This window comes from Podarcis gaigeae (assembly GCF_964106915.1).
Source record: "Podarcis gaigeae genome assembly, chromosome: 8".
NCBI classification, from domain to species: domain Eukaryota; kingdom Metazoa; phylum Chordata; class Lepidosauria; order Squamata; family Lacertidae; genus Podarcis; species Podarcis gaigeae.
The window spans coordinates 89,894,132-89,921,171 of record NC_139684.1 but is presented as its reverse complement, the minus strand read 5'-3'; the positions used below and the strand labels follow the sequence as shown (position 1 = coordinate 89,921,171).

At 48.4% G+C, this 27,040-nt stretch overlaps 2 protein-coding genes across 4 annotated transcripts in view; both read right to left on the bottom strand.

The window, feature by feature from the left end:
* The window catches only part of LOC310851439 (uncharacterized protein), a 77,552-nt gene that overhangs the window by 45,482 nt on the left and 5,030 nt on the right, over nucleotides 1-27,040 (bottom strand). The gene's annotated exons all lie outside the window — the stretch shown is intronic.
* On the bottom strand, nucleotides 1,412-10,362 carry LOC310851410 (uncharacterized protein). 3 transcript variants are annotated; one of them, XM_083753782.1, is made up of 6 exons: nucleotides 10,327-10,362; nucleotides 8,303-8,784; nucleotides 7,578-7,659; nucleotides 5,881-5,963; nucleotides 4,799-4,925; nucleotides 1,412-3,457 (listed from the first exon to the last, which is right to left on the bottom strand). In XM_083753782.1, the coding sequence occupies exons 2-6, from the start codon at nucleotides 8,714-8,716 to the stop codon at nucleotides 1,869-1,871; spliced, it is 2,295 nt and encodes a 764-aa protein (XP_083609908.1). In that variant the 5' UTR covers nucleotides 8,717-8,784; nucleotides 10,327-10,362; the 3' UTR covers nucleotides 1,412-1,868. The 3 variants fall into 3 exon arrangements, with proteins under 3 accessions (XP_083609908.1, XP_083609907.1, XP_083609909.1); XM_083753781.1 differs by having other exon boundaries at nucleotides 8,303-8,925; nucleotides 10,323-10,346; XM_083753783.1 differs by lacking the exon at nucleotides 10,327-10,362 and having other exon boundaries at nucleotides 1,612-3,451; nucleotides 8,303-8,925.

Sequence of the window (27,040 nt, the reverse complement as noted above, 5' to 3'; positions counted from 1 at the left end):
CTTTCTTTAGCATCAGTTAATATCTTGAACTTGATTCTGGGCTTTTTGCCCTGCCAGATATTTCTAATTTTATATGTTTTGTTTCCCAGAGTGATGCCTTTAACAAGCTGATCCTTTCTTATTTGATTGTTCAAGACTTCCATCACCAAGATAAATATCAGTGGTGACAGTGGGCAGCCCTGTCTGGTTCCCTTGTTTATTTTGCACTCCTCAGTAATTCTTCCATTGATGATCAATTTTGCATATTGTTCCGAATAGATGGCATTTATTCCTTTACAAATATTTTCTCCCAGTCCGATTTCTTCCATTAATTTTTTCATAAACTTCCAGGACACATTGTCAAAAGCCTTTTCAGCGTCCACCAACATAATAGCTGCTGGTTTATCAATTTTAATATCCAAATATTCTAATACATTAATCACACATCTAATATTGGATTGCATAAATCGTCCGGGAAGAAATCCGGTTTGATCTTTATGAATTATCTCTTTCAGCACCATTTTTAATCTATTTGCAAGAATGTCTGCGAATATCTTGTAATCGTTATTTAGCAGTGCAATGGGTCTGTAATTGGCCATGTTTGTGGCATCTGTTCCCTGTTTGTGGATAAGAGTAATAAAGCTGTCCTTCCGGGTTTTCGGTAGCTTTCCATTTGCCAGAATATTATTCATTAGGTTTTTCAAGGGAAGAAATAATGCTTGTTCTAACTTTTTATAGTAATTAGCTGGGAGACCATCTGGGCTCGGTGTCTTTCCTAATTTTGATCTCTGTATAGCTTGTTGCACCTCCATAGCTGTTATTGGTGAATTCAAGATTGCAGTTTTTTCCTTAGGTATTATTGGTAGTTTATTTTTGCCCAAATAATCAATTATTTTTTCTGGAGTCTCTGGACCTTCTTTATATAGTTTTCCAAAAAAACTAGGAAAGTTTTTACTAATTTCCTTCGGTTCTTGAATCCATTTGTCTTCAATTTTAACTTTATTGATAATTCTATCTTCCTTTTTCTTCTTTAATTGCTAGGCCAGAAGTTTGCCAGGTTTATTTGCAAACTCAAAATTTCTATGTCTCAACCATTTTATCTTCCATTCTATCTCTTCATTTATTAGAATGCATTAGAATGAGGCAACTGGTATACCTGACAGTCTGTTATCTTCGTTGATTTGCCTTGGTGTGTCAGACCACAGGGCCTGGGTCTCTTGGGTCGGCCATCTTGTTCGAGGCTTTGGGTAGGGCAGGCACGGCACACCAGGGCGATGTGTCCCACTTTTCTGCATTGTCGGCATTCTGCATTGCGGAAATGGCAAGTCCTCTGCTCGTGGCTCCCCACAACTTGCGCAGTTCCCGTCTTCCGGATGAGGTTGCCGTGGTGGGCGTGCAGCTTATGTGCACTGCTGCACATAAGTTGTCTGAGTTGTGTGAGAGTTCTGAGGGTTTCTCCCCTTTATGTATTTTGTGATGGGCTGTGAGACTTTCGTTTCTGTTGAAGCTCTTTCCAGATTCCAGACACTGACAAGGTTTTCCCTGTATGAATTCTTTGATGGGATATGACGCTTACTTTCCAGGTGAAGCTCTTTCCACATTCCAGGCACTGACAGGATTCTCCCCTGTATGATTCCTTTGATGGGAAGTGAGATGGTGGCTCTGACTGAAGCTCTTTCCACATTCCAGGCACTGATAGGGTTTTTCCCCTGTATGAATTCTACGATGGGAAGTGAGATCATGGCTGTGACTGAAGCAGTGATATGGTTTCTCGCCTGTATGAATCCTTTGATGGGAAGTGAGATAGGAGCTCTTACTGAAGCTCTTTCCACATTCCAGACACTGATAGGGGTTTTCCCCTGAATGAATACTTTGATGGGATGTGAAGCTTATTTTCCAGGTGAAGCTCTTTCCACATTCCACGCACTGATAGGGTTCTCCCCTTTATGAATCCTTTGATGGGAAGTGAGATGGGAGCCCTGACTAAAGCTCTTTCCACATTCCACGCACTGATAGGGTTTCTCCCCTGTATGAATCCTTTGATGGGAAGTGAGATGGGCGCTCTGAATGAAGCTCTTTCCACATTCAATGCACTGATAGGGTTTCTCCCCTGTATGAATCCTTTGATGGGAAGTGAGATGGTCCCTCCGATTGAAGCTCTTTCCACATACCATGCACTGATAGGGTTTTCCCTCTGTATGCATTCTTTGATGGGAAGTGAGATCATGGCTGTGACTGAAGCTCTTTCCACACTCCAAGCAGTGATATGGTTTCTCCCCTGTATGAATTCTACGATGGGAAGTGAGATCGGAGCTCTTCCTGAAGCTCTTTCCACATTCCACGCACTGATAGGGTTTCTCCCCTGTATGAATCCTTTGATGGGAAGTGAGTTCAGACCTCGTCCTGAAGCTCTTTCCACATTCCAGGCACTGATAGGGTTTTTCCCCTGTATGGATCCTTTGATGGGAAGTGAGATGGGCCCTCTGATTGAAGCTCTTTCCACATTCCAGGCACCGATAGGGTTTCTCCCCTGTATGAATCCTTTGATGGGAAGTGAGATGGGCACTCCGACTGAAGCTCTTTCCACATTCCAGGCACTTATAGGGTTTTCCCCCTGTATGAATTCTACGATGGGAAGTGAGATCATGGCTGTTACTGAAGCAGTGATATGGTTTCTCCCCTGTATGAATTTTACGATGGCAAGTGAGATTGTAGCTTTGACTGAAGCTCTTTCCACATTCCAAGCACTGATAGGGTTTCTCTCCTGTATGAATCCTTTGATGGGAAGTGAGATGGGAGCTCTGACTGAAGCTCTTTCCACATTCCATGCACTGATAGGGTTTCTCCCCTGTATGAATCCTTTGATGGAAAGTGAGATGGGCACTCCGATTGAAGCTCTTTCCACATTCCACGCACTGATATGGTTTTTCCCCTGTATGAATTCTACTATGGGAAGTGAGATCGTGCCTGTGACTGAAGCTCTTTCCACATTCCACGCACTGATAGGGTTTCTCTCCTGTATGAATCCTTTGATGGGAAGTGAGATGGGAGCTCTGACTGAAGCTCTTTCCACATTCCAAGCACTGATAGGGTTTCTCCCCTGTATGAATCCTTTGATGGGAAGTGAGATCGGCACGCCGAATGAAGCTCTTTCCACATTCCACGCACTGAAAGGGTTTCTCCCCTGTATGAATTCTTTGATGGTAAGTGAGATGGGCACTCCGAGTGAAGCTCTTTCCACATTCCACGCACTGATACGGTTGTTCCCCTGTATGAATTCTACAATGGGAAGTGAGATCGTGGCTGTGACTGAAGCAGTGATAGGGTTTATCCCCTGTATGAATTATGTGATGGGAAGTGGAATGGGAGCTCTGAGTGAAGCTCTGTCCACAGTCTGAATCCTGATATGGCTCCTCCACTCTGTGGATTTCGTCGTGGTCTCCCTTGTTCTTCATTTCCAATTCATCACCACCTGAAACTAAGAGGCAAACAAATTAGAGTCTCGGGAAGAAGTGCAGTCCCAAATTATGGAACAATGCTAATTCATGCTTGGGACAGAGGAAGAACTGAAGGGAGTTAGATGCTATAATGTTCCTTTTGTTCTGTAAAAATGTCTAGTTTTGTATACAAATCAAGTTGAATATTATATGTTTTCTCTCTCTAGTTTTGAAAAGTACAGCTTAACCTGGTAATGTCATTTTGTACAAATTTAAATATGGATCTGTACTATATTCATAAATAAAATGTGCTTTTTTATTATTTAAAGGTGGCCAAAGCGGGAAAGTTCCCTGTCCAAAATGAAGATATACAGTGGTACCTCGGGTTACATATGCTTCAGGTTACATACGCTTCAGGTTACAGACTCTGCTAACCCAGAACTAATGCTTCAGTTTAAGAGCTTCATTATTATTATTATTATTATTATTATTATTATTCAAGTTTCCTTACACTGGTTTCTCAGGTTACATACGCTTCAGGTTACAGACTCCGCTAACCTAGAAATAACACCTCAGGTTAAGAACTTTGCTTCAGGATGAGAACAGAAATCGTGCTCTGGCAGCGCAGTGGCAGCAGGAGGCCCCATTAGCTAAAGTGGTGCTTCAGGTTAAGAACAGTTTCAGGTTAAGAACGGACCTCCAGAACGAATTAAGTTCTTAACCCAAAGTACCACTGTACTTACATGTTACATTATTGTGAGAAGTTACAGGGGACGAGGCAGGGGGCCTTCTCGATAGGGGAACCCACCCTGTGGAACGCCCTCCCATCAGATGTCAAGGAAATAACTAGGCAGCTTTTAGAGGACTTCTGAGGGCACCTCAGTATTGGGAATTTTTTTAACGTTTGATGTTGGGTAAAAATAATAAAATTATCATTATTGTTACTACAGGGTTGACTGCCTGAGATTCAAAAAGCCTGGCTCTGTTTTGGGATGGAGTTTGTTTGGTTCAGTCGTGGAATCTGTGCCATCTCCAATGTCAAGCGACTCTTTGGTCAACCAGAGAGAGACAGAAGCAAGAACAAAGCAGGAAACGTGACTGAAGCTACTTCAACATCCCAAATCACTCTGAAGCCTACATTGAAGAAGGAAGGCCTGGGCAGTTCAGACAGCCTGGTCAGGGTTTTAAAAGGCAGAACTGGAGGAAGAATATTCACAGGGAAAGCAATCAATAGCCATCCATTCAAGGTTTGCTGTGGGAGTGTTAACATCCCAGGTGCTGCGGGTGGCGCTGTTGAGCCCCATCAAAATATCAGAGCTTCATCACATAGAGAGATGTCTTGCATTACAAAACAGATAGGATGATCCAATAGGGAGCCTTACCGAGAGAGTCCAAGATCCCATGATTCTCCTCCATGACTTCCTTATGGAGAGCTCTCTGGTCAGGATCCAGCAATGCCCACTCCTCGTCTGTGAAATGGACAGCCACATCTTCAAAGCACACTGGACCCTAACAGAACAGGAAAAAGGCTGTCCTCTTAGAGAACATTCACTTGGCTCTGTTGTTTTCTACAACGGCCAGACCCCTCTCTGCCTTCCTCATCCCTCCTCTCTCCTGCTGCAGCTTCTGCCTCGGAGTCTGGGCTGCTCTCTGCCACAGACTCCCTCTGCTCCCTCAGCCCTCTTCCCTCTCCAGCTTCAGACCCCTCCTCCTCCTCCTCCTCCTCCCAGTCGGCTCCCTCTTCTCTGGCTCCTCCCACCATGAGCCAACAGTGTGACGCGGCAGCTAAAAAAAGCCAATGCAATTCTGGGCTGCATCAATAGGAGTGTAGCATCTAGATCAAGGGAAGTAATAGTGCCACTGTATTCTGCTCTGGTCAGACCTCACCTGGAGTACTGTGTCCAATTCCGTGCACCACAGTTCAAGAAGGACACTGACAAACTGGAATGTGTCCAGAGGAGGGCAACCAAAATGGTCAAAGGCCTGGAAACAATGCCTTATGAGGAAGGGCTAAGGGAGCTGGGCATGTTTAGCTTGGAGAAGAGGAGGTTAAGGGGTGATATGATAGCCATGTTCAAATATATAAAAGGATGTCACATAGAGGAGGGAGAAAGGTTGTTTTCTGCTGCTCCAGAGAAGCGGACACGGAGCAATGGTTCAAAACTACAAGAAAGAAGATTCCACCTAAACATTAGGAAGAACTTCCTGACAGTAAGAGCTGTTTGACAGTGGAATTTGCTGCCAAGGAGTGTGGTGGAGTCTCCTTCTTTGGAGGTCTTTAAGCAGAGGCTTGACAACCATATGTCAGGAGTGCTCTGATGGTGTTTCCTGCTTGGCAGGGGGTTGGACTCGATGGCCCTTGTGGTCTCTTCCAACTCTATGATTCTATGATTCCTCTGCATCCAACTGTGTCCAGCCAGTCTGCATCCCAGCGCTCCTTCCCCACAAGGCTCCTTCCCCCTACCTGATCTGGGTCCACAGCTGCTGCCTCCCCTCCACCACCATGAAAAGATGAGGGAGCAGGTCTTGGTGGCATCATTCCGTCACCTGGGAGAGACAAAGGTAAGTGGAAAACGTGAGCGCCTGCTTCTCTCAGAGGTGAAACAGTGCATCTCTAAGTGCAGATGGAGCTTCGTCCAAGTCTCCCCTGCTAGCTTCCGGTTCCGCTCTGCTTTAATGGAGGCAGCGGGAGATCGTTGGCAAAGGAAAAACAAGGATGACTGAGGGTAATTCTCCTTGCAAGTTTCCCCCAGGGACAGGGGGGAACGGGCTTCACTCCCAGTTTGTCTCGGTACCAGGTTCCGGCTCCGGCATGGATTGCGGGAGGCAGGGAGGCGCTGAGTGCAAAAGCCCTTCGCCTGCCGAAAACCCTCCTTCTCCGCCATTAAGAAGCAGAGGTTCTCCTGTCAATTAGAGCTCAATGTGGACTAATGTACAGGCGCTGCTGAAAAAGATAATAAACTGTGGAATTAAACCAGCTGCAAGGTCTTTAAGGTTTGAATTTGAGAATAAACTTCATTTGCTGCAACAGACAGTGAGTGGGGGGAGAGGAGCCTATGGCTTCCTTATATAAAGTTTTCATCTCTACACTAATGAATTGATAGCCTGCGATTGAATACTAGTTGAAAATATCTATGTACAGGTGAGCAGGGATGAAACTGGATTGCAGATATGAAATATAACATCAAATGGAACTGTGCGTGGGGGAAAAAAGGAAAAAGGGAGGGAAGCTCTATTTTGCAAAATGTTTACGATGGAAAATTAGAGCTGACTCTTCCCCATCCTTTATTATATACAGACTGAACTGAATAATGCTAAAAGGACTTGGAATTTAATCTAATTGGATAAATGTGCATTTATCTTAGGCCAGACAGAGGGATGTAAGGAATCTGAAAATTTTGAGGGAGCTGATAAGGTTCATTACTGAGTCATTTGGAATTCTGACAGATCCCTCTCTTTCCCAGGTGTAGAAGAAAAATGGCTAAAAGAGGTTATTCATTTGGACATTTTGATTTTTGAAGCTGCTGTTAAAGTTGCCAAACAACGAAGCACAGGACAGAGCGATGGAGAATTTCTGAAACCACAATGGGATATTAGCTCCGCCCAAGGAATGATGGAGAACAGCAACAACCAGGAAAAGATAAGACAGAACATTTTACAAGGGAAAACATCACGAGCAGAAAGATTGCCGCACACAGGAAGAGTAAGGATATCGCTGGAGTGCCTCACTTGTAGTTTTATATATTATTTGATGTTTCCATACGAATGGAAGTCATTAATATTGCAGTTGTTGTATAAAGGATTGTTATCTTCACAGGAGTGTAATTGAAATTAATAAGATTTTGGAATACAGATATCAAGAAAATCATCAAACCATCAGTTTTAGCATGCGGGGGTGGACCTATATTATATAATTTTGTATAATTTCGCATTGTTATAAGGAGGCTATTATTGGACTGTAATTGTAAACTAATCAAATTACTATCATAAACATTTGGACATTTGTACCCATTTCATATAATAGTTGTGCAAAAATACATCCCCCCCCCCGAGCTCTGGGCTCCAGGTGTCTTCCCCCAAAAGATGCAAAGAACTCACAGGTTAGTTTCAAAACCAAGAGAATGTGACAAAAAGGGGGAGAAAACACTCCTTCCTCCTTACCCAGAGGCCTCACTCTGGCGTCCAACGGAGTCTTCTCTGCCTCAGAAGAATCAAGACCCATTTCTGCCAAAAGATCCTTCCTCTGAAAGAGCAACAAGGATTCAAAACAGAGAATGGGGAGAAGGGTTAGAAAAGGAACGGCAGAGGCAAGCGCTTTCGGGGACAGAGGTGAAAGCTGCTTCCTGCTTCTGCTAGACTGGTGTCTGGGGTTGGCTGCCAGGACCATGAAACATTGGTCCTCAAGGATCTTCACTGGCTCCCAAAACGTTTCCCAGCACAATTCAAGGTGTTGGTGCTGAACCTTAAAAAGCCCTAAACGGCCTCAAAGGCCCACTATACCCAAAGGAGCGTCTCCATGAACTGAGGTCCAGTTCGGAGGGTCTTCTGCTGATTCCCTCACTGTGGTAAGTGAAGTTACAGGGAACCAGGCAGAAGACCTTCTCTGCAGTGGCCCCCACCCTGGGGAATGCCCTCCCATCAGGTGAGAAGGAGATAAAAAACTGTGTAACCTTTAGAAGACATCTGATGTCTTCTTATGCTTTTATATGTGCCGGAAGGCACCCAGCCACATGGGTGTGGTATGAAGAAGAAGAAGAAGAAGAAGAAGAAGAAGAAGAAGAAGAAGAAGAAGATCTCTTCCTAGATGCTTTCCAAAAAAGAATGGGCCATTACTCTCCCTCCTCTTTGGAGCCCCTTGGGAATATCCAGAGAAAAGTCTCTCTCACCTGCTGCTCTGCCTGCTTCCTCTCCTCTGCCTGACTCAGGAGGAAACCTTCGGCCAGGGCCACCGCCTGGGAACTGGTTTCCGCTCCGCATTCCCTCACCCAGATCTCCATCTCCAGGGGAAGGACGGCCAGGAACTGCTCCAAGATCACCAGGTCCAGCATCTCAGCTTTCGTGTGCCTTTCTGGCTTCAGCCACTGATGGTCAAGGTGGTAGAATTGGCTGCAAACCTCTCGGGGTCCTTTGGCCTCCTGGGAGCAGAACTGCCTGAGCTGCTGGCTCTGCACCTCTGAGCAAGGGGTGTCCTCCTCACCCAGAATCCTCTGCACGGAGTTTTCCCAGAATTCCCCACTGTTCCCCGTTTCCATGGCATGGCCTCTTCCTGCTTCAGGGCCAGCTGAGTCTTGCTCATCCATCTGGGCTCCCAGGAAGTCTCCCAGAGATCAGAAGGAGCCCCTTGGTCCTCTGCCAAGTTCTGTGGGTACTAATGCAAGCTGCAGCAAATCCTATGAATCAAACACACTATTCTATTGTAAGATGAAGAGGATAAGAATGTTTCCTGAGGAAGCGTGGATGAGTATTGCTAGGAACCAGGGCTGGATTGCACCACAGCTCAGACTCCAAGCTGTATGGGGGGGAAAGGGGGAGGGAGAAGTCATAACTGTGAATGACAAGTGAGTCATTTGTATCAAGTCATTTGAATCCAGTGTAATTAGTATCAAGTGTAATCTGGAACCTGGGCTGGATTGCACCACAGCTCAGACTCCAAGCTGTCTGGGGGGGGGGGGGGGAGGGAGAAGTCATAACTGTGAGTGACAAGTGAGTGTAATCTGGAGCCAAGGCAAGGTCCCTCCCCACCCCACTTCATAGTCCAGAGCTTCGCCCCAACCCAGCCATATCTGCTTGGGTGGCTTGGTGAGCAGCAGGGCCCATGTCCAGCTCCAGCCACCGTCCCTTGGGGACTTCCTGCTCTGGATCCGAGGGGACGGTGGCAAGGCCCTCTGGGTGGAACTGCCCCGGAAGACGCCTCAGAAACTGGACTTTGCATCAAATAATTAGGGAGGGAAAATGACCGACATAAGGAGACTTAGTAATAGAGAGAGAAGGGAAGCTTCATGGTATTTCCCTCCTAATATACTTCTCCCTCATGTCCCTCTTAATATACTTCTCCCTTATGTCCCTCCTAATATACTTCTCCCTCACTATTATGTCCCTCCTAATATACTTCTCCCTCATGTCCCTCTTAATATCCTTCTCCCTCACTATTATGTCCCTCCTAATATACTTCTCCCTCATAATAATGCCCCTCTTAATATCCTTCTCCCTCATAATTATGTCCCTCTTAATATATTTCTCCCTCATAATTATGTCCCTCTTAATATCCTTCTCCCTCCTAATAATGTCCCTCTTAATATACTTCTCCCTCCTAATAATGTCCCTCTTAATATACTTCTCCCTCCTAATAATGTCCCTCATAATATACTTCTCCCTCACAATTGTCCCTCCTAATATCCTTCTCCCTCAGAATATTGTCCCTCTTAATATACTTCTCCCTCAGAATATTGTCCCTCTTAATATCCTTCTCCCTCCTAATAATGTCCCTCCTAATATCCTTCTCCCTCATAATAATGTCCCTCTTAATATACTTCTCCCTCAGAATATTGTCCCTCTTAATATACTTCTCCCTCATAATAATGTCCCTCCTAATATCCTTCTCCCTCAGAATATTGTCCCTCTTAATATACTTCTCCCTCATAATAATGTCCCTCTTAATATACTTCTCCCTCATAATAATGTCCCTCTTAATACACTTCTCCCTCCTAATAATGTCCCTCCTAATATCCTTCTCCCTCACAATTATGTCCCTCCTAATGTCCTTCTCCCTCCTCGCTGTCTTCCAGTCCCACCTCCCTGGCCAGGGCCTGAGGTCCCTCTGGCTCCCTCCCGGACCCCCAGCCTCTCTTCCCTCCCCTTTCCGCCTCCCGGGGCAGGGAGTTCCCCAGGCTTCCCCCGAGAGGAGACCCACCAGAGCCCGGCAGGCGAGGGCGAGGCCGGAAGGGACGTCAGAGGGGGGAGGAGCGGCCCGCCTTCCTTTCCTGTCCTCTCTAGGAAGCCAGCTCGCCGCCTCTTAACCCTTCTCTCTCCCCGCGGAGCCGTCCGGGGCGTCGCGCAGGCGCAGAGCTGCTCCCTCTGAGGGGAAGAGGCCGCACCTGGGCCCGCAATGGGGGAGAGGACGCGTGTGCGTGGGAAGGGGGAACCCGTGTCCGGGAGGAGGAGCCCGTCTCTCTGCCCGGGGCTGCGAAGGGGCGTCTGGGCGGGGGAGAGGGGGGTCTTTGGGGGGGCCAGATGGGGGACCCGGGGGGGTCTCTTCTACGGGGGGGTGTCTCTCTTGGGGGCTTCTGGGCGGGTCTGGGGGGCTGCGGGGCAGAGAGCCCTGTCGCAGCAAGAGGGGGTCCCGGGGGGGCTGGAGGGGGAGACATTGCCAGACATGGCTGGGGGGGGGGCATTCTGTGTTGTCCCATCTGCTGCTTTGTGTCTGTATTTCAGCCATAAATGTATGTTCTTGGTGGAGTCGCCTTGGAAGCAGCGCAGGAGCAGCCAAGGGGGTTTTCCTAGGAAGCCTTTTATTCCCCCTCCGGTGACATTGTTATAAGTTGGTGGGTGCCCAAGCCCCGTAAAATACCTCAGTTTCATAAATGTTGGAATTGGATTTAGACTTGGGTTGCCAACACCGGGTGCCAGACCTGTGTTTATTACACTGTGTGCTAGACACTTCCAATCCTCTGGAATCAGCATGTCTTCAAAGCTCCTTCAACCAGGCAAGTTTGCCATGCAGTGAGAGGCTGGGGTCATGGGCTGTTCAGAGAAGAAAGGGACTCGGTAGGAGAGGCAAAGGTGAGAGGGCCCTCTTCCTCCGCAGGTGAAGCAAGGTGAGCTGCAGAGCTTAGGAGTTATGGGATGGAGAAGTAGAGCAGCAGGCAGAGCAGGATGGTTGAGGTCTGCTGGAATCCACCAGATTTTTTAAAAAATTGTCAAAATGTCTCTGGCCAGACGTTCTGGAGGAGACATAACTGGGGGTGGAAGACTTGCTTTCCTCTTCTCTTCTCCTGCCCGCCCCCCTCAGCAAAACATCTCACAGCTTCTCTAGCCTACCTATAGTAGGAGTATTGAAAGTGAGAGTCATCATCGCATCCTCGTTTTTGCTCCTCACAATCTGCCCACCCTCCCAGAGAAGGGCAACCAAGGAGATGAAGACTCTGTGACGGCAGGTTGCTCTTGCTCCTTGTCCGCCTTCCAAAATGAAGAACAGAATCCTAAAGTTGGAAGGGACCCCAAGGTCCATCTAGGCCAGGGGAGGCAACCTAAGGCCCAGGGGCCGGATGTGGCCCAATCACCTTCTCAATCCGGCCCCCGGACGGTCCGGGAATCAGCGTGTTTTTACATGAGTAGAATGTGTCCTGTTACTTAAAATGCATCTCTGGGTTCTTTGTGGGGCATAGGAATTTGTTCATCCCTCCCCCCAAAAAATATAGTCCGGCCCCCCACAAGGTCTGAGGGACGGTGGACCGGCCCCCGGCTGGAAAAGCTTGCTGACCCCGGATCTAGGGCTGTTTTTAAATGTCCCAACGCTGCCTGGCACTGGTCCCTCCAAATGCTCTTGTCTGGCTGGTCTTTCTTCACCCAGTCATGTCAAGGAGCAGCATGGGGGCTAAAAGGAGGAAGAAATGGAGGACAATATCCCACTCCCCCCAGAAAAGCTCTTCTTTCTCTTTTTGTGGAGGGTCCAGGCCCCTCTTGAAGGACCTTTGCCTTGCTCCAATCAGGTTGTATATTTCCACCCCTTGGGACGGGACCGAAATATTTGACTTGCCTTATTTTGAAAACTGGCATTTTGAAGCTTTGACCATTAGGCCTGCACACCATCACCTTTTACAGTGGTACTTCGGGTTAAGTACTTAATTCACTCTGGAGGTCCGTTCGTAACCTGAAACTATTCTGGGGCCTCCTGAAACTGTTCATGTGCCGCCGGAACATGATTTCTGTTCTCATCCTGAAGCAAAGTTCTGAACCCGAGATACTATTTCTGGGTTAGCGGAGTCTGTAACCTGAAGCGTCTGTAACCGGAGGCACCACTGTACATACTTTACATTTGCTGAGGTAAAATGTCCACCCCCAACATTGCTTGCGGCAGTTCTGCCCTTGCCTGAATCTCCTCCATTTTTAAAGGAAACCTCTCTTTTTCATGGGCCCTCTTGGCCTCCCTGTCTCTTTCTTCTTGGGCTCATCTCTCTCTCTCTCAGCCTGTATCTCTGCTAGATGAAGGGCAGCAGCCATTCTGGCCTCTTCTCTTTCTTTCTCTGCTTCAACCTTAGACAATTCCAATCTTAGCCTCATCATCTCTAATATATTAGGATTCTCCTCAGACGCAGCAGCTGGGTCATCCTGAGTCTCTTTGGCTTGGCGCTTGCTGGTCATTTTCTGACAGGAATTTTTTCTCTCTTTAATCAAAGAACTTCACTCCTTTATTAAACTGGTTGTTCTGTGTCTCTGGGTACGTTTCTGTGTGGGATTTTACTTGGTATCACGGCTCTTTTCCCCCCGGCACCCTTGGGCCCGCCCTTCAGGCTTGTCGTTTTGAGACCCCACTTCCTCCCTGGGTTCCTTTTTCTGGAAGGGACTGAGTATTACTGCTCCCCCTGAGTCTCCTTTGATTTCATCTCCCAAGGTAGAGACTTCAGTTACTGTTTTCAGCCTAAATGAGCAGGAACCTCTTGAAAACATTGCTCTAAACTGATGAGCTGTTTGAGCTCATCTAACTTTCCTCCCGTCTGTCCAGAGCTTGGTCAATTCGGCTGCCCAGTTGGGCCTAAGTCTCTCCTGGTTTCCTTTTAATTTCACCAAAGGCTTTTTGGCTTTGTTCTGCAGTCAGTCCAAAGCGCACTTTCACTCTCTCTTTAAATGTGAGGGAATCAGAGGTTTCATCCTCTCTGAGATCTGAGTATATTTCACTCAAAATTCCACATATCTGTGGGCGTAAGTGCAGCACCCAGTTTTCCTCAGGAATGTTTAAGTCTGCCAGTCCGCTCAAAACTAAATAGGATCTGTGTGGGTTTTAACTTCCTATCCCACCTCTGCCCCCAATTAATATGCGATGACGCAAGGGCTCTTCCCCCCCGGCAGCCTTGGGCCCGTTCTCTCTCTTAAATATAGTGCACCCACCTCACAGAACACAATTCCCACAAATGCCCTCCAACTACCTCAGATTATCTTGTGGGGGACTTGCGTGACGTAAAACTTACTAATTGGGAGTCTAAGGCAAGATTTGTTCAAGTAAACATTAACGATTTTATGACACGAGTGGATAGAACTTATGATATTTCAGTTTACAATGTTATTTCCATTCATGGTTTTCTCAGTTGTTTCACACTTAAGACTTTGGCTCTTAACAAGGTGGCACTTTCTGCCAGTTACCCTACTCCCGAGGGACTCCAAGCCAAAGACCCAAGGGATCTCTGGTTTGGGAGTCTTCTCTTTCTAGAAGGATCTCTCCCCTCCTGACTGGGATGAGAGCTCAGCAGCCGGTCTCTTTCCAGCTCCTCCTTCTCCTGGCTCAGCATCCCAGTTCCTTCCTGGCCTGATTTACTCTCCCAGGACACCACACACTGTCCTTCCCACTACGCTCAGAGACTCCTTTCTCTAACTGGTGGTCTTTTCCTCAGAGTGGATGTTTCCACCCAGAACCAGCTCCTCTCACTCCCAATCTTTCCCACCTCCATCCAGAGCTCCTAGCCATGGGGGGAACTGGGCCCAGGTCTCCCTCCTCCAGCTCCAGGGCTTTTAGTCTGTCTGCTAAACAAACATGGGGTGTCTTTGGGTGTAATAATAATAATAATTTATTATTTATACCCCCGCCCATCTGGCTGGGCCTCCCCAGCCACTCTGGGCGGCTTCAGAACACAAAAATACATCAAATATTTAAAGCTTCCCTAAACAGGGCTGCCTTCAGATGTCTTCTAAAAGTCTGGTAGTTGTTGTTCTCTTTGACATCTGCTGGGAGGGTGTTCTACCACTGAGAAGGCCCTCAGCCAGAAGGCCCTCGGCGCTGGACCTCAGTGTCCGGGTAGAATGATGGGGGTGGAGACGCTCCTTCAGGTACACTGGGCTGAGGCCATTTAGGGCTTTCAAGGTCAGCACCAACACTTTGAATTGTGCTCGGAAACCGGAAACGTACTGGGAGCCAATGTAGGTCTTTCAAGACTGGTGTTATATGGTCTCGGTGGCCGCTCCCAGTCACCAGTCTGGCTGCCACATTCTGGATTAGTTGTAGTTTCCGGGTCACCTTCAAAGGTAGCCCCACATAGAGCACATTGCAGTAGTCCAAGCAGGAGATAACCAGAGCATGCACCACTCTGGCGAGGCAGTCTGCAGGCAGATAGGGTCTCATCCTGCGTACCAGACGGAGCTGGTAAACAGCTGCCCTGGATACAGATTTGACCTGTGCCTCCATGGACAGCTGTGAGTCCAAAATGACTCCCAGGCTGCGCACCTGGTCCTTCAGGGGCACAATTGCCCCATTCAGGACCAGGGAGTCCTCCACACCGGCCCGCCTCCTGTCCCCCCAAAACAGTACTTCTGTCTTGTCAGGATTCAACCTTAATCTGTTAACCGCCATCCATCCTCCAACCGCTTCCAGACACTCACACAGGACCTTCACCGCCTTCACTGGTTCTGATTTAAAAGATAGGTAGAGCTGGGTATCATCCGCATACTGATGAACACCCAGCCCAAACCTCCTGATGATCTCTCCCAGCGGCTGCATGTAAATGTTGAAAAGCATGGGGGAGAGGATGGAACCCTGAGGCACCCCAAAAGTGAGAGCCCAGGAGTCTGAACACTCATCCCCCACCACCACTTTCTGAACACGGCCCAGGAGGAAGGAGCAGAACCACTGTATGACAGTGCCCCCAGCTCCCAGCCCCTCAAGACGGTCCAGAAGGATGTTATGGTCGATGGTATCAAACGCCGCTGAGAGATCCAGCAGAACTAGGAAACAGCTCTCACCTTTGTCCCTAGCCCGCCGGAGATCATCGACCAGTGCGACCACGGCAGTTTCAGTCCCATGATGAGGCCTGAATCCCAACTGGAAGGGATCCAAATGGTCCGCTTCTTCCAAGCGTGCCTGGAGTTGTTCAGCAACCACTCGCTCAATCACCTTTCCCAAGAATGGAAGGTTTGATACTGAGCGATAGTTGGCCATCGTGGCCACATCTAAAGATGGTTTTTACAATACGATATGATATCTTTATTGTCATTGTCCCTTGCGGAACAATGAAATTCAAAAACTACATAAAATTACCACGAAACTACATAAAAACTACATAAAACATTCTAAAACCCCTAAAAACTCTAAAACCCCATTTTAAAATACACTATACTAGAGAGACCCCTTATGCTGCATTTAGAACCAGAATTGCATTAGCGTAGAAACTGTTTTTCAGGCGGCTAGTCCTGGCCTTTATAACCCTGGACCTTCTTCCAGAAGGCAGAAGCTGAAAGAGATCATTTCCGGGGTGCGTACTATCATGTGCTATCTCTGCCGCTTTCTTATGGCACCTGGCAGCATAGATTTGATCTAAGGTGGGAAGAGTGCACACAATAATTCTCTCTGCAGTCTTTACAACCCTGGACAGCATTGTTTTTTCCCTGGCCGTGCAGCTCCCAAACCACACGCACAGACCATAAGTTAGTACGCTCTCCACAGTGCAATGGTAGAATGCCATCAACAGGTCCTTTGAGAGATTGTTTTTCTGGAGGATTCTTTTAAAGAAGTGGTTTAATAACTGCCTCACGGAGGGAAACATTCACCACCCCATAATGCCCATTGCCCAGTCCTTCCTGGCTAGCTTTTATAAGCCAGGATGGGCAAGGATCCAGGTGACAGGTGGTTGGCTTCACTCGTCCAAGCAGCCTGTCCACATCCTCGGAGGTAACCGATTGGAATTGATCCCATGCAATTTGACTAGACAGGACTCTAGCACTCTCCTGCCCCGGCCCTGCTCCCACGGTGGAGTCTACCTCTTCTCGAATCTGAGTGACTTTGTCTGCAAAAAACTTTGCAAAATCATTGCAGGAGATCATGTGGCCCATACTGGTCCCCAATGTCGCAGGTGGTTCCGCTAAATTGTAAACCACCTGAAAAAGTCTCCTGCTGCTGTTTGAGAGGCAGTGTGGTGTAGTGGTTAAGAGAGGTAGTCTCGTAATCTGGGGAACCGGGTTCGCGTCTCCGCTCCTCCACATGCAGCTGCTGGGTTGTTATGATATGAGTACTAAGCAGCTGCGAACAAGCAGTTCAATGTTTACATCACATGATGGGTTTAAGCGTGGGACAGGATGTTCCAGGCGATTCTCAGGGTTATGTACTCTGTGTAATATGAGACCTTCCTGTTGTTTGTGTCCAGGAGGACTTTTTCAGTTGCTCGGAGGATTCTGAGTGAGCAGACATGTTTTTGTACAGTGTACAGTCAGGAATAAAATAGAGATGAAATAGACCACTTTCTGAGAAGTCCAATTGCACCAGGAAGTGATCTGACCATGGCACTTCTTTCGTTTCGCTTTTACTTAGTGTCAGATCACCAACATCCATAGAGGTAAACACCAGGTCCAAGGCATGTCTGCGGCTATGGGTTGGGCCAGACTTATTCAGGGACAGCCCCATGGAGGCCATGCTTTCCACGAAGTCCCGAGCAGCCCCTTGTAAGGTCGTGTCGGCATGGATGCTAAAATCCCCTATGACAACCAAGCTAGGTGTCTCCAGGAGAACATCCGCCACAACCTGAAGCAGCTCGGGCAGGGAATCCTTGATGCAGCGTAGGATATTCTCCTAGATGCAGTGTAGGATATTCTCCTAGGTGCCCCAACCATCCACTTCCCCTGAGCTTACTGCAGCCTGATGCCAACAAACAGGCATGTGTGTCCTGTTTGTTGGCAAGTAAAGCAACACCCTCCCTGGTCGGATGGAGGGACCCGTCTCTTGAATGGTGGAAAGGACCATCCAGCCACGTAGCTGGTCAGGGGCCCAGGCCCCTCCTGAATCTTCTTCTAAGTGTCTCAGGATGGGTGATGAATTTCGGGGAATTGGATTGGCAGGCAGTGCCCCTCTGCATTTGTCTTTTTTTTTTAATGAACATTTATTGTTATTTTCAGCATACATATAAAAATCAAAAACAAAAATGAACAAAATAAAAACCACCCAAAAAACAAAAAAATCAAAACTTAACAACAATTAAAAACACATAAAGTTTTAATTACTTATCTTCTTTAACCTTATTTCTCAGACCTCCTCACACCTCCCCTTCTTGTATTCCAATTTAGATTATCCGTCCTTAACTTATTTCTCCACTTTAACTTAATAATTTGTTCTAACATGCTGTTATTATACTTTTCTTCTTTCTTCCATTTCCTCAATTTACTTTTACAAACCTTATTTCTAATTGATTTTTTAAAAAAACCAATTTTAACTTATCCAAATTTACATAAATATTTATACCTCATTCATTATTCTTAAACCTTTTTCCTGAAGTCTACCAAAATTTCCCTTCCACGGTTTTCCCAATTTCCATACAACTAGCAAAAATATAAAAACAAAGCCAATTATATTTGTATACCCTTTGAATTCCCAAACTCCACCCACCCTTTTCCCGGTTCCAGTCCCCAACCAATATCCATCAGTCTTTATATGTTATTTAGCCTGGAGATCTCACGTCCGAGGCCCTTAAATCTCTCTCAGTTCCTCTCTGCCGGTCTTTTTTGTCAGGGAACTGCCATCGGAGAGTCAGGTGGTGGAAGGGCTCAAGGAGGCTAGGAGAGCTTCGGATGCGGAGGAAGGAACCAGTAGGGGGAGAGGGAGAGTTCCTGCAGAAACTCAATCGGCGGAATGGCTCCAAGATGTTTCCAGTGAGAACAGCGGGGAGGGCTCAGGACCTCCGCTGGGGACGCCCACTCCGCGGAGGAAACTGTCACGCAGAGAATCCAGAAGGAGGGTTTCCGTCAAGGAACTCTTATGTTGGCGTAAATTCCGGAAACGGCCACTGACGGATTCTGCCAGCGATTGAGGTAGCCACGCACCCATGGCTCCTCGGACTGGGAAAGTTTAGGAACTGATGGTAAAGCTTGGAGGATTTAAACGCTTACACACGAGCAGCCCCCTTTTTCCATTACAGCAATCCGTCAGTCTCTGACGCTGCTTGTGCGAAGGAGCGGCATCATGAGCAACCCAACCGGAGCAGGAGGAGCTGGAGGGGGACCAACTCTGGAGGAGAGAAACAGAGCTTTGGAGCACCAGCTGGCACTGCTAACGGCACGGCTCGAGGAAAGGAGGGTGCAGGATGCACAGGGGAAACCCACTCCCATCGGAAGGAAGGTACCTGGGTTGGTACAGAAATTTGGGGGTGATCCAAGGAACTACCAAGCCTTTAAGGCAGAGATGCAGTATGCACTAAACCTGCAACACAATGACTTTGCCGATGAGGAATCGAGAGTGGCTTTTGTGATTGGACACCTCGAGGGAGGGGCTAGAGATTGGGTGAGACCCCTGATGGCAAACAATAATAGCGCCTTAAAAGACTTGAGGAAATTCTTTGGTGCGATGGACTTGATGTTTTCCAGCCAGATTGAACAGGGCGTGGTACGCAGACAGTTAATGGCGTGCAAACAGGGAAATCAATCAGAGAGTATTGGACACAGTTTACCATGCTTATACATAAATTGGGGTGGGATCTGTCTTCGGACCCGATACAAATGCTGTTTGAAGGCCTAGCCCCAGCGGTGAAAGATGAACTTTCCCGCGCGCCCCGTCCGGAGTCCATGGATCAGCTGACCAAGGCAGCGCTTGCGATTGGTGCGCGCCAGGAGGCGAGAGCGCTGGAGAAGCGGGAAGGGAGAGGAGAGCGTTGGAATGATTTCCGCATTCCTGAGATGCCGGCGCAACCTTCCCCGCCAGTGGAACCGATGGAGATTGGAGGAGCAAGCGTGCACGGAACTTCAAACGTTAACGAAGGGCGGAAGAAGGAAGGGAAGAGCACCAAGAAATGTTTCCTTTGCCAACAGCCAGGACATTTTGCCAGGGTCTGCCCGCAAAGGAAGGGGTGGCAAGGAATGGTGGGGGCTGTTGGGAGTGAGGAGGAGGGGGTTAAGGAGCAAGTAAAAGCCAACGCCTGGCTGCCAGCGATAGGGCACAGCAGTCAGGCCAAGGATCAGTGAACGTGCCCAAGCCTGAACCCCCAAGACCTGCTCTCGTCGTGGAGGTGCTGCTAGAGCTACCCAACGGACATCCACTCACTATAAAGGCCCTCTTAGACTCAGGCAGCTCCTGCAATTTTATGAGTAAGGAGTTTGCGTCAGAACACCAAATACAAACACTGCCCTTAATTCCTTCCTTGCAGGTGACAACGATTGACGGGAGGGAACTGCTGGGAGGGGAAGTGAACCAACAGACGGTCCCCATGACAATGAGTGGCAAGGCACACGGAAGTCATTGCATTTCATGTAGCCACACAAGCGGGACCTCCCATCATCTTGGGAATGAGCTGGCTGGCGCTACATAACCCACTAGTGGGATGGCACCAGCGGACAGTCTTTTTTGGGTCAGCGCATTGCCTAGAGCACTGCAAGGGAAGAGAAATGCAGGGGCTGGCTAGGGCCAGTCTTGCAGGGATGGCGGTGGGGGAAAAGGGAGAAATACCCCGACAATACGCCGACCTGAGTGACGTCTTCAGTGAGAAGGAAGCAGATAGACTGCCCCCGCATAGACCCTTTGACTGTCAAATCAACCTACTCCCGGGAGCCCAGCTACCAGTGGGCAAACTGTACGCCATGTCAGACAGGGAGATGCAGGAGTTAAGGGAGTTCATAGACAAGAACCTGAAACGAGGTTTCATCAGGGAATCAAGAGCGGTGGGGGGCAGCCCAGTGTTTTTTGTGGACAAAAAAGACACTACTGAGCCCAGGCTTGTAGTGGACTTTCGGGCCGTCAATTCGGTGTCAGAACCAGTAGCCTTCCCCATGCCCAGGATTGACGACATTTTGACCAGGGTGAGGAAGGGAAAGATTTTTACCAAGCTGGACCTGAGGGGGGCGTATAACCTGATACGGGTGAGGAAGGGGGATGAATGGAAAACTACCATGTTCACCCCCTTGGGGGCCTTTGAGTATCTCGTTATGCCCTTCGGACTACAGGGGGGCTCAGCCTGTTTCCAATCATTCATGAATCACGTGCTGGGACCTTTGCTCTATAAGAACTGTGTAGCCTTCTTAGACAATGTGTTAGTCTACTCAGAGGACGAAGAGCAGCATGTCCGGGATGTCCGAGAGGTCCTAGGCCAACTGCAAGCAAACCAGCTGTGGGTCAAGCTGGAGAAGTGCCAGTTCCATACTAGAGAGGTGGAATTTCTGGGGTACCGTTTGTCAGACAAGGGATTGGCCATGGATCCTAGCAAGGTCCAAGCGGTACTGGAATGGAAGACACCCAGAACCAGGAAGGACGTGCAGAGATTCCTGGGGTTTGGAAACTTCTATCGGAAGTTCATCAAAAACTTTGCCCACTTAACGGCTCCCATCACCGATTGTCTCAGTAGTAAGAAGAAATTTGCATGGACGGAAGAGGCGCAGCGAGCATTTGAAAAGCTAAAGAAAGCGTTCGCTTCGGAAGAACAGCTCTTGCACGTGGATCTACAGAAACCGATGAGGGTGGAAACAGATGCATCAGATCGAGCGGTAGGGGCGGTTCTGCTCCAGCCGGGGAAGGATGCGTCGGACTGGAGACCGTGTGTCTTCTTCTCGCGGAAGTTGAATAAATCCAAAAGGAACTACACAGTGTACGACAGGGAACTGCTCGCCATTTATGAAGCGTTTTGACGATGGCAGCACCTGCTAATAGGAGTGCAGCACAAGCTCCAGGTGTGCACGGACCACAAGAACCTGGAATATTGGCGAACGGCCAGAGTACTGAACCAGAGACAAGTGCGATGGGCGCAGGAATTTTCCAAATTTCATTTTGAGATTCGCTACGTACCGGGACCAGAGAACGTGAGGGTGGACGCTCTCTCTCGAAAACCAGAGTATATGGAGGGGGAGGGAGCGCCCGAAGAGAGACATGTCATCCCCGAGGACCACTGGGTGTGTGGGGCAGCATTGGTAGGGCAACGAGAACTAGTAGAAGGGACAGAGAACGATGAATACGCCCAAGAGAAGCTCAGAGGGCTCAGGAGAGCCGGGGAGATCACCGGGGGGGTTGAAGAAAAGAACGGGGCGTTGTACTACAAGGGGGCCTTGTACATACCAGAAGGGGAATTGAGGGGTAGGGTACTCAAACAACTGCACGACAGCCCCACCGCGGGGCACTTTGGACAACACAAATCAATGTGGTTAGTTACCAGGCAATTCTGGTGGCCCAAGGTGAGGGAAGATGTACGAGAGTATGTAAGGGGGTGCGACCGCTGCCAGCGAGCAAAGGGGGAAAGGGCGGCACCGGCGGGGTTGCTGGAACCATTACCCACACCTGAACGGCCATGGGAGGCAGTTTGCATAGATTTCATGACGGATTTACCAAGATCCCAGGGGAAAACTGCGGTAATGGTAGTGGTAGACCTGTTAACCAAGATGTGCCACTTTATAGCTTGCTCACATACGGTAACGGCGGAAGACACCGCCAGGTTGTTTGTAAAACACGTTTTTAGGTTGCATGGCGCCCCCTTGAGGGTGGTCTCAGATGGAGGGAAACAATTTACGTCCAGGTTCTGGAGGAAGCTCATGAGCTTACTGCACGTGGAGGTCAATTTCTCAACCGCCAGACACCCAGAAACAAATGGGCAGGCGGAAAGGGCAAACAGTATTCTGCAACAATATCTGAGGTGTTATGTAAATGACAGGGAGAATGATTGGGTAGAGAAATTAGCCCTGGCTGAATTCGCGTACAATAATGCGGAAAATGTGTCCACGGGCATGAGTCCATTTTTGGCTAATTATGGGTGTCACCCAGGGCCTTTCCAGAGGAAGGGGGGGGGGAAAGATGGAGCGTACTGGCAGCGGAACATTTTGTGGAAGAAATGGAAGCAATACACCAACAGCTCAAAATGAATTTGGATAGGGCCAAGGCAGAATACAAGAAGCAGGCAGATAGGAGCAGAAGGGAAGGAGAGACCATAAGGGTGGGGGACCTGGTGTGGTTGTCAACACAAGGGTTACCGTTCAAGGGGGGTTGCAAAAAATTGCGGCCAAAACGACTGGGACCCTTCGAGGTTATACAGCAGGTCAATACGGTGGCCTTTAAACTCAGGCTGCCAGACAACATGAAACTGCATCCAGTATTCCATAGGTCATTACATTACAGGGAGGGGCGAGAATTTGGGGAACGCGAAAGTGAGGTTCCTGCGGCACCGCAGAAGAGAGGGAGCGGAGCAGTCATGTAGCAGAAATTCTCGACTCTTGGTGGAAGGGGAGACAGGTGGAGTACTTAGTGGCATGGGAAGGGGAACCGGAGTCCGAAAATACCTGGTTACCGGCAGAAACGGTCAAGGATGAGGTCTTAGTAGGAACGTTTCATCGCCGGTTCCCGAGGAAGCCCCAGCCCTTGGCTAGGTTCTGGGAGGAACACTTCGGCACCACTGATGAGGAAGAGGAGTTTGAGGGATTCCCAGAATCAGGACAGGAAGAGGAAGAAGAATCAGATGGGGAAGAGTATGGGGGAAGAAGGGATAGTAGTAGGTGGAGGGCGGTTTCCGAGTCATCCGAAGATGTGGAGGATTCTTTCAGGGGGTTCCCAGCCTCACCACCCAGAGAAGAGGGGGAAATGGGGGGTGAGGGGGGTCCTGGAGGGGAGGTGGATGTCAGGGAACTGCCATCGGAGAATCAGGTGGTGGAAGGGCTCAAGGAGGCTAGGAGAGCTTCGGATGCGGAGGAAGGAACCAGTAGGGGGAGAGGGAGAGTTCCTGCAGAAACTCAATCGGCGGAATGGCTCCAAGATGTTTCCAGTGAGAACAGCGGGGAGGGCTCAGGACCTCCGCTGGGGACGCCTACTCCGCGGAGGAAACTGTCACGCAGAGAATCCAGAAGGAGGGTTTCTGTCAAGGAACTCTTATGTTGGCGTAAATTCCGGAAACGCCCACTGACGGATTCTGCCAGCGATTGAGGTAGCCACGCACCCATGGCTCCTCAGACTGGGAAAGTTTAGGAACTGATGGTAAAGCTTGGAGGATTTAAACACTTACACACAAGCAGCCCCCTTTTTCCATTACATTTTTAATAGTCTTTGATATTAAACCCCAAATCTCGGAGAGGCTCCGGCCCAACAGGATCCATGTTGCTTCCAGCCAGACCTCCATATTTGGAAACAAAGCCTATGGGGTACTCCAACACTTGTTTCATATTTCTTTCAAATCCAAAAGTCCCCAAAGCTCCAACTTTCACCTTCAGCATATTTATAATCCTCAGGTCTTCAGATCTCCCCAAAAGGAGATCTCTCCATTTTTCAGTCACCAATTCAGGCCAGGCTTTCCACATCAAATTTTTATTTTCCTCTTTTGTCATCCTGTCAGGTCTCAAGTTGCAGTTCTCCTTTGACATCTGCAGAATTCCAGCTCCTCCTTCATTTCCTTCTAAAGCGACATGTTGCTCCATCTTGTCAAAACTTTCAGTTTCATCTGTTTGTTCAGTTTCATCTACTTGTTCAGTTGAATGGGCTTCCTGTTTCAAATCCTTATCAGATTCAACACTGTTATTTGCTGTCAGGTGTAGTGCTGAAACCTCTGTAGCCAAAACATTGTACTGATCTTGTAACTTTCCCAAGAGAACAAATGCTCTGTCTAGTTCTGCTTGAATTTTCCATCCTCCGGCCATTCCTGTAATGTCACTAAAACCCCTCTAGGGGGATTTTAGTTCCTTAATATTCCTTTCAGCTCAAAAACCAAAAGTCCAGTTATTTTGTGTCAGCCCTTCCTTATTTTCAGCAAATTGTAACAAATAAACCAGCAGAGGCAACAAAAACAAAGTTCTCTTTTTCCAACTGACAGCTAACTGTCCGACAGCTAACTTGACAGCTGTCAAACTATTCAATATTACATCAGCAGGCTTTCTCTCGGGACGCTCCCGGGTCTGAGGGGTGTGTGTGAAATTTTAGCTTCCAAAATTTATCTTTTATCCTCCAGTAAATCTTCTTGTAATGTCCGAACCGTGAAGTTAAAATCTTATACAAAAACAAAGAAAAGTTCTCTCGACCTCAGCTGACAGGTCCTTTGCTTTAGATTGTTTACAAAGGGGGGGGTGGACTTCCTTTTTAACCCTTCCCCGCTCGTTCCTGATAAAAAAAAAAAGAATTTTAAGGTTCAAATCTCCATATTACTCATGGGTTGATGTTTTAAAGTCCGATTGATCCAAGGAAAAAGTCAGCGCTCTCCATCAATGGCTTGCGGCTTCACTCCGTAGACGAGGGAGTACTCTCAGCACCACGCCTCACCCCGTCCCCGTTCTGAAGCCTTTAAAAAGGCTCCTTCATGGATTGGGGGCGCAAATGGTGCCCGCCGAGTCTCTGTGTTCACAGGCCTTCGCGCCTGTGATTTTAAGGGTCCCCGCTTCACCGCAGCGGCCAGACCCACACTCTACGGAGCCGATTCCCTCCGGAGCTCGGAGGGAATCCACCATTGAACGATGGCACCAACCCGGAAGTCCCCGCCCCTCTGCATTTGTCCCTGCCCCGCCCCAGCGCATCATGGCACTCGGAAGCCACTCCTGAGAGGACCTGTTCTCCTCCCCACCCTCCTTTTGATACCATGGGCCTTTCAGAGTGGGACCTCCCTTTTCCCCACTGTCTCTCTAGGACACCTGGCTCACAACAAGGCCAGCTTGTCTTCCCAATGTTCCTGTAAAGTGAGGAGAAAATTCTTGCCATTTCTGTTTGCCACTGAGCAGTGCTTTGGAGTCACAAGACTCTTGTCTACATTCCACACATTCCATACTGTTGGAAGTCTCACAGTAGACAGATTCCTGTTCCTTTGTTGTTCAGTTGCTCTCTGCTCTCACAGAGAGAGGATGTATTTTTCTGTCTGCGTAGCTAGATAATAAAACTCCTAGCAATGTAGCCCAAACCTCTCGTCTCTTCCCTGTGCTGGAAACTCTGCTGAATGGGGAATGTGCCTGGAGCCTTATCGGATGCTCAGGTCGTCAATCATGTGGAGGCGATTCCGGAAGATGAGCTTTATCAGCTCGGTCAAACGGAGATCCCAAGAGGAACTACCAGGGAAGAAGTTCCCTTGAACTCGGTGCAATGAGTTCTGGGCAGACCTGCAGAATTCTCCTGTTCTAGGATTCCACGACACCCCAGATCGCTCTCTGTATCTGGGAAGGGACTGCAGCAGAGCTGTACTCTCACTGAGGGGGGAAGAGGAGATAAGAAGAGCAGGCTTTCTCTTGGCTAAAAACCAAACACCCCAGAAGGAGCAGGAAAGGCCCAGAGGGGGAGAGGCTCTGCAAGGACATCTCCCTGGTGGGCCTTTTCCTCGCCAGGCTCTCCGGGCACCAAATAGGCTTTCATTTTGATGCCAAGGATGCCCTGAAAGGACTTAGACCAGTCATGACGTGAAGGAGGTATTGAAGGAATAAATCATAATTTGGGTCAGCACTCCTCCTCCTCCTGTGCATCTGTCCAGAGCAATGGCTGCTTTCCTGAGGACCTTCCTCTGCTTCTGCCCCCGTGAAGGTTCCCTGATGGGAGGCTGTGGGGGCTGCAGACAGCCCAGCCCTTCAAGAGCAAAAGGGGGCCATCTTGGAGGGGGGTAGGCATAATATTAAACCTTTCTGAGAGCGTCCGAGATCCCCCAATTCTCCTCCATGACTTCCTTATGGAGGGCTCTCTGGTCAGGATCCAGCAATGCCCATTCCACACCTGTGAAATGGAAGGCTACATCTTCAAAGCACACTGGACCCTAAAAGAAAAAGGTGAACTGTTACACTTTGTTGTTTTCTGCCTCTTAATTGATGTTCTGTATTAACTGGATTTTTTTTCTGCACTTTTTATGGATGCATATTTTGATGTGTTAATGGAATTACCGGTATTCATTTTGTATTTTAACGAAGGGCATTAAGAAACTGGTGTTCTTCAAATCATTCTTCTAATCCTGTGCACAAAACATTCCCGTTTGCCACATGGAAGGATCCCTTCTTCTGTCCCTCTGTGCTGTTTTTGCCAGGTGGGGAGTGTTGGGATCCCAGAATGCTGTGTGAGATACTAAGTCTGCAGGCTTGAGTCTGCTAGCTGATGCAACTGGCTGATGCAATCGGCCTGCAATTCTTTCTATGCAAGTGCAGGGTCAGAATGCTGTCAGTTGATTGGCTGTCCTTGCTTTAAAAGGGAAACCTGTCCAGCAGTAAAGGTGGTGGTGCAGAGGAGTGTGGTCAGAGAGAGAGAGTCTTCCTCTTTGCCTTAAGGTGCAGCCAGGTACTCAGTTTGACTGTATGAACTGCTCCTGTATTATAGCCTGTAGATATTTGTATATATAGAGCTCACAATAAATATACTGCACTGAAGAACCTGGAACTCTAAGCATTTCTGCGAAAGCGCCGCAAAGATTTCGCGACAGGGAGGACCCTCCTGAAGCCCTATAGACATCTCCAAGGTGCGCAGGGGAATGAGAGGGGGAATGCCCCATTGTGGGACTGATGGGGTGAATCCTGGCCACTCTTTGGTATGGTGT

What these genes read in the sequence shown, in the direction of transcription:
- LOC310851410 (XM_083753782.1), bottom strand. Translation starts at nt 8,716, where the DNA reads ATGGATGAGCAAGACTCAGCTGGCCCTGAAGCAGGAAGAGGCCATGCC. An exon ending in GGAAGCAGGCAGAGCAGCAG is followed by an intron (nt 7,660 to 8,302) that starts GTGAGAGAGACT and finishes TTGCTCTTTCAG; the next exon opens with AGGAAGGATCTTTTGGCAGA. An exon ending in CAGCTGTGGACCCAGATCAG is followed by an intron (nt 4,926 to 5,880) that starts GTAGGGGGAAGG and finishes CTGTTCTGTTAG; the next exon opens with GGTCCAGTGTGCTTTGAAGA.